Source organism: Rhineura floridana, chromosome 9, assembly GCF_030035675.1.
Source record: "Rhineura floridana isolate rRhiFlo1 chromosome 9, rRhiFlo1.hap2, whole genome shotgun sequence".
Lineage (NCBI taxonomy): Eukaryota > Metazoa > Chordata > Lepidosauria > Squamata > Rhineuridae > Rhineura > Rhineura floridana.
In genome coordinates this window covers 82,142,514-82,158,871 of record NC_084488.1, presented here as the reverse complement: position 1 = coordinate 82,158,871, position 16,358 = coordinate 82,142,514, and the positions used below count along the sequence as shown (strand labels likewise).

The following is a 16,358-nucleotide window of genomic DNA, read 5'->3' as shown; positions in this document are numbered from 1 at the left end:
GACATTTTGTACAACTATGATATATATGCTTAGTTTGTAAAGAAAGCAAGGCATAAAGGACAAATGAACAGAGGCCATGGCAGCATAGTCCAGAGTTATTGTTAGAGACATATTTACTCTTACAGTTCTGCTTCAGAATATTTTGGGTTTTGATCCAGATTCTACAGATAATTTGTTCTGGATTTTCTAATGGTCATCCCAGGTTGTGAAGTGGAAGCTGGAATGGTTACTAGGCCTCCGCATGAGGCTTCTAGTATGTTTTGCAAATTACTGAAGATGTCATGATTGGTTCACATTGCTACCTGAAGTCAGGCATCAAACTTCAAAGGAAGAATCAGGAGGCACACACTAACTGTGCTCCTAATTCTTTGTTTTTTCCTTTGCACCCTTTAACCCAGGCCCCCAATGGAAGAATTTTTGTAGCTGCAACTTGAATCCACGTCATGGCTGCAAACATTCCTGCAAAAAGCTTTCTAAATTCAACACTGACTGCAAGCCCTGCTTTTGGCAGGGATTGGCTGCACTTGGGAAGCAGAACCAATCCCAGCAGAGCTTGCTTTGGCACCAAATTTAAAAGGCCCTGATTCAAACCCTGCTTACAGAAGAACAATTTGGAGCACACTTGAAGGCTCCTAATTATTCCTTTGCAACTGTGGCTTTGCTTCCATACAGCTCACATCATACGGTGGCTTGGGGAAGACTGCCTCACAGGCCTAATTTTGCCCACAGCCTGGAGGTTCACAATTTCTGTCCTACAGGATTAGAGCTTCGTATTTTTGGAAGAGGGCTAGTACATAGTTGATGTGTAATAGACTCGGAGTAACTATGGCAGATCTGTGTTGGCCAGTTGTTTGTACCTTTTTTAAATTTAACCTCTAAGCACTTTTCTGTTACTAAAGTGCTTCATACTTAATCTCGTTTACCTTTAAAAATGTCTTGTAAAGGATTTGGCTGTAACTTTACATGTTTGTTGAGAATTAATCCCCAGTTGGGCTTCGTGCCAGGAAAGCCTGCATAGGATTGTAGCCTTATAGTCTAAGTGACTTTGCCTGCAGCTAGTGAATATCAGGGTTGAGTGGAGATATAAACCTGGCTCTTCCACAACACAAACAGAATGCTTTTGATTATATCACATTGTTCCTGATTTTACAATAAACCTGTTTTGCATTGGTTATTCAGGAAGGGCAACTCTTAGTACTTGGAGCCACAAATCGTCCCCATGCACTAGATTCAGCCCTACGCAGACCTGGACGCTTTGATAAGGAGATAGAAATTGGGGTTCCCAACGCTCAGGACCGGCTAGATATTTTCAGTAAACTTCTTAAGAAGGTTCCTCATTCATTGACGGCAACAGAGCTGGTTCAATTGGCTGACAGCGCCCATGGATATGTAGGAGCAGATCTAGCTGCATTGTGCAAAGAAGCAGGTAAGCTAAGCACACTTCATGTTGAGAACCTGTGAACCCGATTTGTGAGCTGATGTATTCAAAATGTGTTTCAGGTAGTGTAGGGAGTTCATGGCTGCATTATATGAAATTACATTATGTTTGAACTGGTCCTGAACATGTGTTCACCAAGTATTATGAAGTTTTGCAGTTCAGTTTCCCAGTGCGAGTGAATCATAATCTTCACTGTATAATAAATCAGTAGCCAAATAGGTGGGTAAGGGCAGCAGTTTTTAATCAATGAAGACAGATTTTAAATTAAGGCAGTGAGAAATCTTATAAGATGGCCTTTTCTTTTAATGAGTATAAACTTTGGTTCAGTTGTGTATTCTCTCATAGTTTCTTCAGTATTGCAAAATCTGTATTCAGGTTTGGGTGGCATGTAAATGATTGATTATACCGCAAATCATTAATTGGATTCTACTTTGGGTATATATCATTCATGTGACTTGTCTGCACATTGTGTTCTGCAGATTGCTAGGGTACAATCCTCTAATTACCAGCAACATGGATCAGTATAAGCAGGCTGTAGTTTGCTGGAAGTACAAAATAGGTATGTGTAGTGAAAGTGGGGAGCTCTTCCCCGTCTGCTCTCACTGTCCTAGGAGTCAACCCCCAGCCTTGGGCAATTGATCCCAGCAAATCCTGGTTTGCCAAGGTTGTGCACGTCAACACCAACCCTGCAAGGTAGTACTGCCACCACCCTTCAACTGGTTAGCTACTCTGGGGCGAAGGGAACCCCAGAGCCCACTTAAAACACCTGAGCCTCTCAGGACCAGAGTCTAGATACACTCCTGGCCCCTTCTGAAGTCTTAGGTAAAAACGTTTCTCTGTTACACGGTAGTTGTGGTCAAATGGCAAGGACTGAATTTAGGAACTGACCCCTTTCTCTGGAATAAACACACGTTGGTTTAAAGTAATTAAAGTTTATTAAAAAGAAAATAAGAAAAGCATAAAAAAGTTTACAAAAAGCAAAGGTACACACAAATAATTTGTAGCAGCAAATTGAATCCTAAAACCATACACCCAAACGGGTAAGGTGTTTAGTAACAAAGGGAAAGGAAAGTTTCTTGGCACAAATCAAAATAACAAAGCTATCTGCCTTAGCTATACTTATAAGAGCATAGGATCTTTCAATGGATAGCCTTCTTCTCCTCCGGGAGTTGCAAGTCAAGATGTAAATGGAGCCACAACAGAACATCACCATAGGCAAGGTGGTGCTCCGAAGTGGGACACAAACCCAGAGTTCTGAGCCTCCTCTTATGGAGGAAAATTCCCTCCCAGCCGGAGACAATTAACCAATTAACATTTTCATCAAAGGGATGAAAAAACGATGTTCCCACAGCACCTGGCGCCTCCTCTTGGTTTCCCATAACAAAGCAAGGAGTTTTACGGCCTTGACGGAACCAGGCCCCTTCCACTGATAAGAAGGTGCAAAATTACTGTAAGCTGGTACAGCTGTGTTATAAAAATTACCAAGTCACAGTGATGAAAGAACATCAAAGATTTAACTGCTTGCTAGCAAGCTAACAAGGAAGATGTCAAGGGGAAGAATTCCCCATAAGGCTTTGGGAGTTAGCCATTTTAACTGCAGGCCAGGGTAAGGCAGGCAAGCTGGCATGACAGTATGGACATTTATTTTGCACCATACTCTGCTGATTTGAAGAGTATGTAAGCTTTAAAGATAGCATAGAATACCTTAGCAAACTGAATAGAAAGTTAGCTTAGGCAGCAGTGCTGTGCACAATTGCTTAGGAGTAACTCACATTAAAATCAGCGGAACGTGCATAAGATTTCACTGCCCATTTTGTATAAAGTGAACAAGATTTTATTACAAAAGAAAATGTTTTTTAATAATTTCAGAGTGGCACATTTGCAAAGCTGTGGTATTTGAATAGTCATGTAGACATTTTATGTTGTGCAATCAAAAGTGAATCTTCTGTTGGGAGATTTCTTCAATTATACTAGAGTGACATCTAGTGGCGGAAGATAGATGGAAACTATTCTCTGAAAGGAATTGCTGATTACTGTGTGACAGTGAACAGAATCTGTTTTTTCTCTTACCTAAAAAGAATGTTGGCTCCTTAAGCTCAGGTCTTTTAAAAAGAAGGGAAATTATATGTGTGATGGGCAAGGCTAGGTCCCGCCCTTTCCCATCATTAGCCAGTATTACAAGTGGAATGTTTAGAAGGGGGAGAGTGTAAAAAGACTGTTTCTTCAGTTAAGAAGTTCACTTGAGATTAGAGTTGTGATGACGTTAGTTAGATGAGAGTTAAGATCAGTTTGGCTTTAGATTAGAGGTAGAGAAGGGAACAGGCAGGAATGAGAAGGGTTATGAGGTACTTGGAAAGGTTAAAAAAGGAAACATTGGGAGATAGAATTCAGGGAAAGGTTGAATGTGTAACAGTGTAGCCATCATGTTTATGTGCCAGTTATACATGCTTGTCCTAAAGAAGTCCTTGGTTTTAAAACAAAAGTTTTCCTCTTTGCCTTACCATACAATCTGCATCTTGTTAATGCTGGGGTTCAACAAATTTTGAAAATAGTATTGGAATCCTTATATACTTGGTCATGTGCTAAAAACATATTGAGACATACACTGTCAGCATTCATGTCACTGCTTCGATTTTGGGCAGTCACCTAGGAGAGGTTACAAAAAGCAGGTGAAGTGGGATAGCTAGTTCCTGTGAGGGAAGAACCAGGGCTGTGGAGTCGGAGTCGTGGAGTTGGAGTCGGAGTCGGAAGCAATTTTTTTTTTTTTTTCAATAATTTTTATTCAGATTTTCATAAAACATACAAGACAGAATCATAAAACATTCAAAGACAAAAAAAAACAAAATCAAAAATAGTTAAACAAAAAGAAAAAAAGAAAAAAAAAACAAAAATAAAAAATAAAGAGTAAAATATTGACTTCCCATTTGTCAAAGATCAAATCAGTTATAAGTCTATAATATATAGCAATCCTGTCTCTTAAGTCATATTATAAAATCACTTTCCTCCAGTAGTTATCTTACTTAATCATCAAATCTCATAAACATTACTTTATTCTTTCCACAAAAAGTCAAAGAGAGGTTTCAATTCTTTAAGAAATATATCTATCAATTTTTTTTTCCAGATAAGCATATCGATTAATCCATCTCATTACTAATTATGATAATCTTATTGTCATAACCATAGTCAAAATAAACATTTCAATTAATCCATCACATCAGAATCTGTTAGGTTCAGTAATTTCAGTAGCCATTGTTCTATTATCTCTATTAGTTCCATTTTCCATCTTCCATCTTCAGTAGTCTTGTTAAGTCCAGTAATTTCAATATCCAATCTTCCATTATCAGTATTCCATAATAATCTTGCTGTCAAAGCCATAGTCATATAGTAAGAGTCTGATGGGAATTACCTCTATCCCAAATATTTTCTTGCCATCCATTCTGAATAGGTTGCTGAAATACTGCTGTAAAATCATGTCTCTGTTCTTTTTTTCAAAATACACTGGGTCATCTCTTAAAAGTTTTTCCATTGTCACATGGCTGCAGTTAATTCCATAGATTTTCTCTATATTGGGCTCCATCACATCATTCCAGTCCAGAAGATAATCCATGCCATTGATAACTTTATCTCTAGAATCTTCATTAATTTCTTCAGAGATAACATTGAGTTCCAAACAATAGATTTTATTTCTAAAGTCCATAGACTCCAAATCTTGTTCCTGTTCCACGTTTGTTCCAATCTCCGGGATCTCCTCTCTCACAGGGACCCCTATTCCAGTCTCCAGGGTCTCCTCTCTCACAGGGACCCCTGTTCCAATCTCCGGGGTCTCCTCTCTCACAGGGACCCCTTCCAGGGTCACCTCTCTCACAGGGACCCTTATATCTTTAATCTCCTGCTTCATTTTACTCAATTCAATTTTCGTTATCTCAATCTCATCCATTATTTTCTGAAACATAGTTATTTCCAGATTCTCAGCCACTTTCTTAATTGCCATTTTAAAAGAAAAATATAGGAAAACCACTTCTTATTTCAGCAACAATTGGGTTAATACTCCAAACTTGGTGACATCACAGTATAAACAGAGCAGACAGCCTTATCTCTCCAATAGTTAAGTAAACAAAATGCAGTTCCCAGGATCGAAACAATTAATGGCAATCGTCAAGAAACAGATTCGTCAAAATAAAATAGACCAAAAAGAGAGTAGTCTCAAAACAGTATAATATTTTTCAAAATAAAAATCTGGAATAGAAATCCCTCTTCTGTGTGTATCTTTAGAATGCAAATCCAGGACAGCTTTTTGCAACAAAAACAGAGATAAGCTATTAATTAGTGCGTAGCAGAGAGAAGTTACGGCTCCCCAGTGAGATGTCAAAAACCGATCAATCTGGCAAATCTCTTTTAAACAGCAACAATTTAAGTCAAGTAAAAGAAAAATATAGAAAGAAGGGTGCTTGCCTGTTAGTGCGTTCTCTCTTAGAAGATAAGATGAACGTTCGCTTTAACAGATAGAGCTTGCTGTTGAAAATCCGTCCCACCTTCGTCGGCTGGACCTCGTCCCATAAATTAATGAGATCTGGTCGTCCCAACAAAAATAGGCTTTGAGGTTAATCTCTTCGTTTCTCCCTACCCGGGAGAAGTTTAATCAGTCAAAAAAAAAAGAAAAAACTGACTGATATATCTGAATAAGCTTCTTTTGAGGCAGGAGCCCGTCTCAAAAGCAGGCACAGGCTAAGTCACCCTTCCCGGAAGTCGGAGTCGGAAGCAATTTTGGGTGGAGTCGGAGTCGGTAGAAATGTACTGACTACAACTCCGGCTTCAAAATAAATTTTGATTGACAAATTTTTTAAAATATAAATTCAAAATGTCAAAGAAGCTTCCCATGAAGTCAGCTGTAGTTGAGCATTTCACCATAACTCAAGATGGAAAACATTTTGTGTGTCAGTGTATGACACAGGACCCAGATGAAGACAAATGCTGTGATGCCAAGATCAGTGCATATTCAGGCAGCGATAAAAATGCTCGTATGAGAGCTTCCAATTTAAAAAGACATTTACAGCCCTTTCCAGGGCTGTGGAGTTGGAAGCAATTTCGGGTGGAGTCGGACAGTAGAAAAATAGAGGAGTCGGAGTCGAAGGTTTGACGTACCAACTCCACAGCCCTGGGAAGAACTGAATTAGGGGAGTGGACCTGGTTTGCCTCATCTGGGGTTTTAAGAGAGCTGTCACAATGCATACTTCACAAAACTTTCTAATGGGGTGGGAGTGGAAACAATACTAGCTTGCAGTACTATGCGTTATGAGAAAATATTTTTGAAATGATCCATACCTTTCCTAGCTCTCTACTGTGTCCTGTTGTGTCTTGATCTAAAAAGTAGTAGGATTGCATAATTTCAGAATTCTACACACTAATTTTTACTATCCAAATGGTGGCTACTACTCAATGGCAATATATCTGTGCTCTCCTAGAGCAAGGGATAGTCAGCATGGTGCCCTTCAGATGTTCAGAGTACAACTCCCATCATCCTGCTTTGAGTCCCTTCCAACTCTACTATTCTAATCATTGGCCATGCTGGCAGAGGCTGATGGGAATTGTAGTTCAGTAGTATCTGGAGGTCACCATGTTGACCACCCCTGTTCCTAGAGTAATGCTGCTGTTCTAATTACCCATTCACAATGCATTTTATTTTTCTGAATGGTCATAAAAATAAAGAGAGACCACCACTGGGTTTCAACAAACAAGATAAGGCATGACATGTTAGTTGGGCAATGAGGATGTAAATGGAATAAACAGTGTTAGATGTTATAAAATGCTTAGCAACGTAGGCTTCCAAATACAGCAATTCATTATAAACTTATCCTTCTAAGGCTGCCTGTATGTTTCAAGCAGGATGGGTTATAAATATAACTTATTTTTTTCATGAACTGAGAAGAGCTATCTTGTTTACAGTGAATGGAAATGCTGGCTTTTAAAATGTTAACGCTTATCTTAAAGATATTGACTATACTGTACAGACTTCATAAAAAAAAAGCAGACTCAAATGGTGAAAGGAATAATGCATGATTTTTCTTTAACTAGTTATCTTGCAGCTAGTAGCTGAAGATGCTGCATCATACTGAGAGTTGTTTGTATTCTGTGTTATATCTGCAAGGCTTGGGTTGGTTTGCCCCACTGGCTGTACTGTCCAATTTCTGTGTTTTGACCCATGGATGCACATGTTCCATATGTGCACCTTTGTGGGTTTCGTGAAGTTACCCTCTTCAGGAGGTACACTTTCTGCTCCGCCTGCAGAACAAACAAACTCCTCTGAGTTTAGCCAGCAGTTTGGAATATTGGGGTGTGAGAGCTGGACAAAATAAAGGGACAATGGCATATTTGAGTGTCATTTGTCCTTTTGAGTAGCTCATTCCCTCACAGAGCTACAATTCCTGGAGTGTCCTGGAAAGAGTTAAACCACTCTGAGATTTATAGCTCTATGAGGGAATGGGGTCTCCTAACAACTCTCAGAACCCTTAAACTACGGTTCCCAGGATTCTTTGGGGGAAGCTGTGAGTATTTAAAGTGGTATAATACTGCTTAAATGTATAGTGCAGATGGGACCATTATTGAAAAGAAGGGAGCATTTTGATGCTAAAGTGTTTCAGAAAAGGAAATATTTTTTGTAGCCAGCTATGTTGCTGTGCTTTCCAGAGGGGTCTTGTAAATCATTCCTAAAACTTGTTTGTGAACAAGTTACGAGTGAAGGGATGCTTCAGTACACATTGAATGTGTGTATGGCTTCAAAAAACTCATGCTATATGGTGCTAAATAATATATGGGTTACTTTAATTTAAAAACAAACTAGGTAAACAATATGGAAATCAAGTCTAAGCAGACTTACTGTGGAGCCAATGCCATTGAACTATGTAGGACTTGACTTCTAAGTAAATAAGCCAAAAACAAGTTTTATGCCCTTGAAAGTATGTGTTACTGAAGCCTGCAGGGTTGTTTCTTGGGGATTACTTGGGATTATTTTGTCCTTTTTACATTTTTACCCTTCATATTTTATACATCTTCATGGTGGCTGCAAGAGACATAGATGCTTACATTACCTGCCAGTAAACTTAAAACCACAAGTACAGAAATAACTTCTTCAAATTGTTAATTGTCTGTTTACAAACTGGCATAGTCCTGTTAAATCTTAAAAATGAAGTGAACAATTGACTTTTCTCTCTCTCTCCTAGGAGGTAATATACACCACTGCTTGTGTGTCCACATGCAAGGCATAATGGCTTTTGTTGACCAAAGCTGTAACATATGCTTGTGGGTTATTTTTAAGAACATTAGTTCAGAATAATTGCTTTTATGTAGAAGTAGTTACATCTGGATGTTGATGCTTGTTGTAAAACAAGATGGAACATGCTGATCTTCTACTTTCATCCAGCAATAATTCCCTCTCTTTGTTTCCCCCTATTAAATGAACAGTGTGGTAGAAATAAGAAAAGCCAAACTTGGACTGCAATCCTAACACACTTGCTAGTCAGTGCATTCTGCGGTGGGACTTTGTTTCATTCTCCATTTTGTTCCTATGTGCCACATATCTGTTACTAATTTGTAGTCCTTTAATTAGCCTCACACGAATCTTAATTATGCATTTTGATCTATGTGTCTTTGATTGTTGGCTGATAACTTCTTTTTCTTTTATTTCCTCTTAATACCTGTCCCTGTCAATTTGCTTTCTGTGGGAAGTGCTGAGCACAGGGCTTGTAAAGCACTTCCCACAAACCCCTGACAGCTGGCTGGTTGTTGGGCGTTTGGAAAACACTGCACAAGAGACTTTGATGGTTGTCAGTCACCTGATTATTATTATTTATTTATTATTTATTAAACTTATATACCGTCCGACTAGCAATAGCTCTCTGGGTGGTTAACATAAAATGATGTTGTTATGATGTCAGATGATTGACAGGTGGCTGTCAAAGTTGGCTTGTGCAGGGAGGATAAAGATCTGACCCACCCGGCCAAAAAGGTTCCCTGTCCTTGCCATGGGAGATTATCATGTAGATTCTTGTTAAGCCTTCAAAGGCAATAGCTTGCCTGTAAGAAATTATATTATCCTCTTTGCCTATTCCCCTACTTTTAGTTCCATCCCACAGGGGTTCTGTAGTCCAGGTACAACTTTTTGTTAAAATATGAAAGGTCTGAAGAATGTTTTCCATTCTTTCTCACATGAAAAGAAGTGTCTGTCACAGCATTCTGCATCTTGATAGTGGGCAGTTCTTGAATGCTTAAAAACAAGCTTCTGTGGAAATAGATGTTATGGCAGATGTGTGACTGGTACCCAAATTAGCCCCAGTGTTGTCTCTCTCTCCCTTGTAACATCTAGAACAGAATGTGTGATGTGATGCTGGCATGCAGCGATCCTTTCCTGCTCCATTTCCCACCCCACTCCCAGTTTTCCTTCACTTATGCGGAACCTATAGTGTGAGATCATGTCATGCTTTTTTTTAATGTGCCACTAACAGTTATCACAGAGAATAAATGGCTAGGCTGTTGCTAGCCCAGTCCTGCAACTGCTATAAGGGCTATTTCTTTTTCCTGTCTTTGTCATAGTGATTGTTCCTTTGTCAAACAACATTTCAAACCATCTCACCAACCTTCGGTGTAATAAGAAGGGCTAAACAAATATGGACAGTTCATCTGGCAGTGACTGAATTTGTTCTGTTGGTAAAAGAACAAGAGAAAATGTAAGGAAAAAGGCCATGCAAGTCTGCCTTTTTTTTTTTGCCCTTAGGGAGATAAATCCCAGCGCAGGAGGTTTCGGCCCAGTTTATCTGAAGGACCGCCTCCAGTATCACCAATTAGGCCACGTTACAAGATCAGCCACACAGGACCTCCTCGTGGTCCCACCGGTCAAAACAGCTAGGCTGGTGAGGACCAGGGAGAGGGCGTTCTCGGTTGTGGCCCCCACCCTCTGGAATTCTCTCCCTTATGATATTCGACATGCCTCCTCCCTGATGGGTTTTTGCTGAGCTCTTAAGACCTGGCTATTCAGGCAGGCCTATGGGAATCTAGGGGTGGATTAGCTTGCTGACGTATTAATTGATGTTTCTTGATGTTAGATTAATTGAAATTATGTTTTGGATTGTTACTGTATTTCATTATGTTGTTGTAAGTCGCCTAGAGTGTGCGTGAATTCGGACAGATAGGCGACTAACAAATAAAATTTTATTATTATTATTATTATTATTATAACTGAGGAGGCAGGCCGTTGGTTCCATTGATACATAGCCTGGAAAACCTACATGAAGCACATAGTCTCTAGTGTTGCATTGGCTGGGAAAACAGGAACAGGACTGGTTAGGAAATAGACACTGGGAGGAAAATAGGCTTTTGGGTCTCCAAGTAGCAAGTCTTTGCAGCTGCTATGGAGGTTTGGCACATAGCAAGAACTGTTGGACGTCCACAAGGTATGTGGATCAGTCTTACTTCCAGGCCATGTCAGTTTTGCATGTGTTCATAAGTCCACTCCATTCTGTTTCTGCATTTAAAAAAAACTACAAGATAATTAACATTTAAATGAACTTATTTTAGTGTGTTTTATCACAAAATACATATTTCTGAACATTTTAATCATAAAGTACACATTTTCTATGCATTGTGGTATTTTCTTTGAGCCCAGAGCTGTGCTGAAGAACATGGAGAAGTGCAAAAACTGAAGAATAACTATGTTCTGATCTGCATATTAAACAGGGAGTTGCAGATCTGATCGGTTCACTTTGTAATGTGGACTGAACAAAATCTCCAAACATCCCTAATACGACAGTTCTCTCTTCAGTGTGAAAGAGCTTAAAGATGTTGAGCTCCATTTTATACCTTAGAGCAGCCTTTCCCAACCAGTGTGCCTCCAGATGTTGTTGGACCACAACTCCCATCAGCCTCAGCCAGCATTGCCAATGGCTGAGGCTGATGGGAGTTGTGGTCCAACAACATCTGGAGGCACACCAGTTGGGAAAGGCTGCCTTAGAGGGAATGAAAATGTTTCTTCTCCATAGTTAGTGTTGGTGAGATATGAAATCTCATTTTAGATGGGAAGCAGGAGGGATCATAACTTGATAACCGAGACCATGTTTTGCATAAGGTCCCAGGTTCAATTTCTAGCATCTAAATTAAGGGACTTTAGGTAGCAGGGCTGGAAAGAATGTTTGAGTTAGTTAGAACTATAAACAATGCTAGCCTATACTGGGACAGGATGGGTCCATTTAAGGTAGATGCGGTGTGGTTCATTTTATGTATGAACTTTTAAACGACGTGAAACACAAGTATTCCTTCTCTGTATGCCAAGTTTATTAGGTAAACACTGTTGAAAATGTGTTCATTGCGCAGTCATTTTAAAGATGGGGAAGGGATGTGTGTAACAGTATGAATTAGTTATGAAAGCAGTACAAGATTTATCCTGTTCATACAAGCATAACTCTTAGGTTCTTTACCATCTGTACATTGCAAGTTCAGTCGGCTAAACTACTACATGGAGGCACATGTAATTTACAGTTCTTCGTGAACAACCTAGTATTTGCTGAAACATGCCTAGTGGCCTAAACAGGTGTTATGGCAAGGCATAGAAGGGGAAAGCAGATTAATTTCATTTTCAAGAGTTCTGTTACATAGGATTCCCCCCCCCACAAGGACAACTGTACATACTTGCTTTATTTGCCAAGGCAGAGTGTCAGGAGAATTGTTATTCTCATGTTTAAACTATTCACAGCTGAAAATAATTTTAGTGAAAGGAAAAAAAGGCTACAACAAGAAACAATTCATTCACAAAACCCTAGTTCTTTGCTAGAAGTTGTCTAAATAAAAATAGATTCAGGCTTAGAGTATATATGTAAGTGTTGTCTTCTCATTCATTGAGTTTGAAATTCTGATGGAAAACATTTCTCCAATCCCACATGGTCTGTAAGACAGATGAGTCAATACAGTCAACATTTCCAAATTCATTTTTATATACACAGTTCTCTAGGAACAACTCTAATTCCATATTAGTGGAAAAGAGTTTGGCAACCCTTTTCTTGTGTATGTTATATAAAATGCTGCTGCATCTTGTCCTTTTGGATTCAGGTATTTGAACTAATAGATGGCTAGAACAGAGCTGCCCTAAGTATGGCCAAGTTAGAAAGTCCAGCTGAACTTTCTATCTTCTGTTAACCCTGACTTAGAGATGGAGCAGAATGTGCTGTGAAGGTTTATCTGCAGTGTGGATAAAGGTAGGTGCACCTTGTTAATCAATAGGATTTAGGCAGACATATGCACTTTTGCTGTTTGATTTTTGTTTCCTTTATTTAAATTAATATGCAGGATACAGTTTGTTATTGCTGAATTGCTGAATCCTGTATTTCTTTCTTGGTGACGTGTATGTTCCAATCTAGCAAAGGAGATCTGTCTGCCAAAGTAGGCTTTTTTTCCTCCTGTGCAACACGTGGTGGCAGCCATGACATGCTTTTTGCTGTTGCACTCAGGTCCTGCTTGCTGGCTTTCGACAGGCACCTGGTTGAACACTGCTGGAACAGGATGCTGGACTAGATGGGCCTTGCACCTGATTGATGACATTAGAACACATGAATTATAATGGTTTCTTATGCAATGTCTTACTCCCCACAATTTTATTCAATTCATAGTATTATTGTAAAAAAAATCGCATAAGGTCCCAGTCAGAAAAAGTGATTATTATTTATCAATGTATATACTGCTTTCTTGCTCAAATGGCTTCTAAGTGGTTTATAAGTATAAAACAGATTGTAAAGAATATAGCCACACATGATTAATACACAACAAAACAATCCATAAAAACATTAAAATAAATATCCGCAATAAAATGTACAACAAATAAGCCCATTACAATAACATAATTAAAACAGGAGTTCAAAACAGATTGTCTAAACAGGTTTGTCTTGAAGAGCCAGTGAAATGCCAATACTGATGTGGCCTCTTGTATTTCAGCAGGGAGAACATTTCCATAATGGGGTACCTCTGGACCAGTTGTAATTTGGACACTGCCTGAAGCAAAATGTTAGCACAAGGTTCTTTTATACTATACCTTTCAAGTCTTCCAATATTGCGAGGTAGTAACAATTTCAGGTCATTTCATCCATTGCTGATGTTCAGGCTGTGAGTGTTGCATATGTAACAAAAATAACTTCAGCCATACAGAAGAGAGAAGTATCAACAGGCTCATTTGAGCACAATAGTTTGTAGAAATAAAAAAAAAATGGGGGGGAAGTCCTAAGTGTTAGAGACCCCCCACCCCCCAAACAACCCAGTGAGGACCAAGCATGCTTGGTGGCTGTGGAATGCTGACTAGGGCGGGGCGGGGGGAAGGAATGGAATAGAATGTCATGAAGGAGAAAAACAACTATTCTACACTGCAGCATTTTGTTGCAGGTCTTGCAAATGGAATAATGTGGGTAAGTACAGTGTAGCACAGCAACTGGCAGTAATTTGTTTTTACAAAGGCTACATGAACCTTGTAAAAAACTTACGACAAATGCTACAGGTTTCCCCCCCCCTTTTGTTTAGGTAAGCTCTTGTTTCATAATGATTACTTGTTTTGAATAAGAGTTGCAAGAGAGGTCAAATAATTAGTCGGTGGTAAGAGAACATGATTGTGCACTAAGCCACTAGAAATAGGTGCCATCTGATATGTAAGTATGTGCTTAAAGCCAACTTAGAATACAAGGTAAAGGCTGCATCTGATCCAAAACGTGATCCGACATACCCCATATTAAAAACCTCATTTGTGTTGGCCAGATGTTCACTATTTTCTGGGCTACAGTTTAAACAAAATGTGCATTTTGAGTTCATTACTCAGGGCTTGTGCAATCATACAAATTAGAAGTCTTTCTAAAGTTCCTTGTAAAGAAGGGGGTTATACATTTATCTTCCTGGCAAGGTAGTGACTTTATCCTTCCTTGGTCGTAATGCAACCAGTTTTTAAGGTCAAGGATCAATAGGGAGGGCAGAAACAAATAATGCTAACAAAAGAAAACAGGAAGAATCGAGGTCTTGCTTTTAGTCTGTCTTTCATTATTCCTTTATTGTAAAATATTCTTTCAATTAAAGGCTGACCTGTAGCATGGCGTGCACACACTCATATCTTAATAATTAAAAGACGTAATGGATTCAGGCTTTATTTTGGACAGTTCTGACCTTACTTATCTCTTCTTTTGTTAAGATTGCAACTGCTTTATTGCTGATTTGTAAAACTATGACAAAACTATAACAAAGAAGGCAGCGCTCTTGTTTTACCCCAGTAATGGCGATGCTTAATATGAACTGTGTTTTTCCTGGATATTTTTTTAATTGGGTAGCTACAGATAAAAAAATAATCCTTTTTAAACATACCTCATGTAATGAAAAATGGAACATGTTGAATGTTCCTTCTCTGCATACCATATTTTATTATTTAAAGATTTTGGATTGGAAATAAGAATCGTATCCTTGCTGAAAGAGGTAATTACTTTTGGTCAGTGAATAGATCCACAAAGAAAATACTTTGCTGCTTTAAACAAATGGATTAAAGTTTAAATTCTCTTATATTACATTTCTTATTACATCCAACAAGAAGGGGGCATTACCTCTAACAAAAAACTTTGATTTGTATGCGCTCACAGTCTCACAAAACAACTTGTTTATTGTTTGGAGGTGTTAGTATTCTTGAACCTAGATTAGCAATAATTCTTTCTATACCACATTACAGTATACATAATTGAAGACATTATATTGCTTTATATGAAGAACTTGCCCGACAGCACTTCTGTGCTAAAGGGAATTCATTTGATTTGCAGCTTGGAATGCAGATGGCTTATTGTTGAATGCGCCATATTGATAGCAACATCCAGTGAAATCTGCTTGGCTACTCTGTCTGCTTCTCCCCTTCCAGCACTGCACCCCCTGGCATTCAACTGATTAAAGCATTTTAAATTGGTGATGCCACAGAGAATAAGATTTTGGGGGTTATATCTAAGCCTTGAAGTTATGATATTAGAAGTAGGAAACTTCATGTGAATCATGAAGAAGTTTAAATCTAGATACAAAGTGGATGTTAATCAAGAAAATGATAGAAATATTTCAGTTTAGATTGGTCTAGATTAGAAAATGCTTAGGAAGGTGATCTTTCCCTGGCTTCATATGGGACAGAAGAATTATTGTAAAACGTGTTTCTCCTCACATCAGAGCTCAGTTTCGCCCACACAAAACTTTAGTTTGCAAGCCTGTGGGACAAGGTGCTCTCGACTGTAAAGCCTACCACCTGTCTAACTGACCCTTGCCCATCGTGGCTTATTATGAGCTGCAGAGAGAAGTTGGGTGAGGGGATTAAGGCGGTGGTAAACACATCCTTGAAAGAGGGTGTGATGCCATCAGCCCTCAAGGAGGCAATTGTAAAGCCCATCTTGAAGAAGCCCTCCTTGGATCCCCAAGTTTTTAATAACTTTCACCCAATTTCGAATCTACCATTCTTGGGCAAGGTCATTGAGCGAGTGGTGGCTAATCAGTTGTCGGCACACTTGGATGAAATGGATTACTTAGATCCATACCAATCGGGCTTCAGGACTGGTCACGGAACTGAAACAGCCTTGGTCGCTCTGGTAGATGATATGAGGAGGGCATTAGATGGGGGAGAATTCACCTTTCTTGTCCTCCTTGACCTTTCAGCGGCTTTTGATACTGTTGACCACAGTATCCTTTTATGTCGCCTGGAGGGATTGGGAATAGGAGGCACTGTATTACGGTGGTTCCATTCCTTTCTCTCTGACAGGTACCAACAAGTGGCATTGGGGGAGGAGGTTTCAGACCCTTGGCCTCTACACTGTGGTGTGCCACAGGGTTCTATCCTCTCTCCCATGCTATTTAACATCTATATGAAGCCGCTGGGGTCAATCATCAGGAGGTT

At 39.2% G+C, this 16,358-nt stretch overlaps 1 protein-coding gene across 21 annotated transcripts in view; it reads left to right on the top strand.

Annotated features, from left to right (window-relative positions):
* Positions 1 to 16,358, top strand: part of AFG2A (AFG2 AAA ATPase homolog A) — a 248,554-nt gene that overhangs the window by 25,970 nt on the left and 206,226 nt on the right. For all 21 annotated transcript variants that reach the window (XR_009757954.1, XM_061585130.1, XM_061585133.1 and 18 more), the window contains exon 9: positions 1,180 to 1,426. Coding sequence is in view for 20 of the 21 variants with exons in the window: in XM_061585130.1 (XP_061441114.1) it covers positions 1,180 to 1,426 (247 nt within the window). In the remaining variant the exon portion in view is untranslated. The remainder of the gene's footprint in view (positions 1 to 1,179; positions 1,427 to 16,358) is intronic.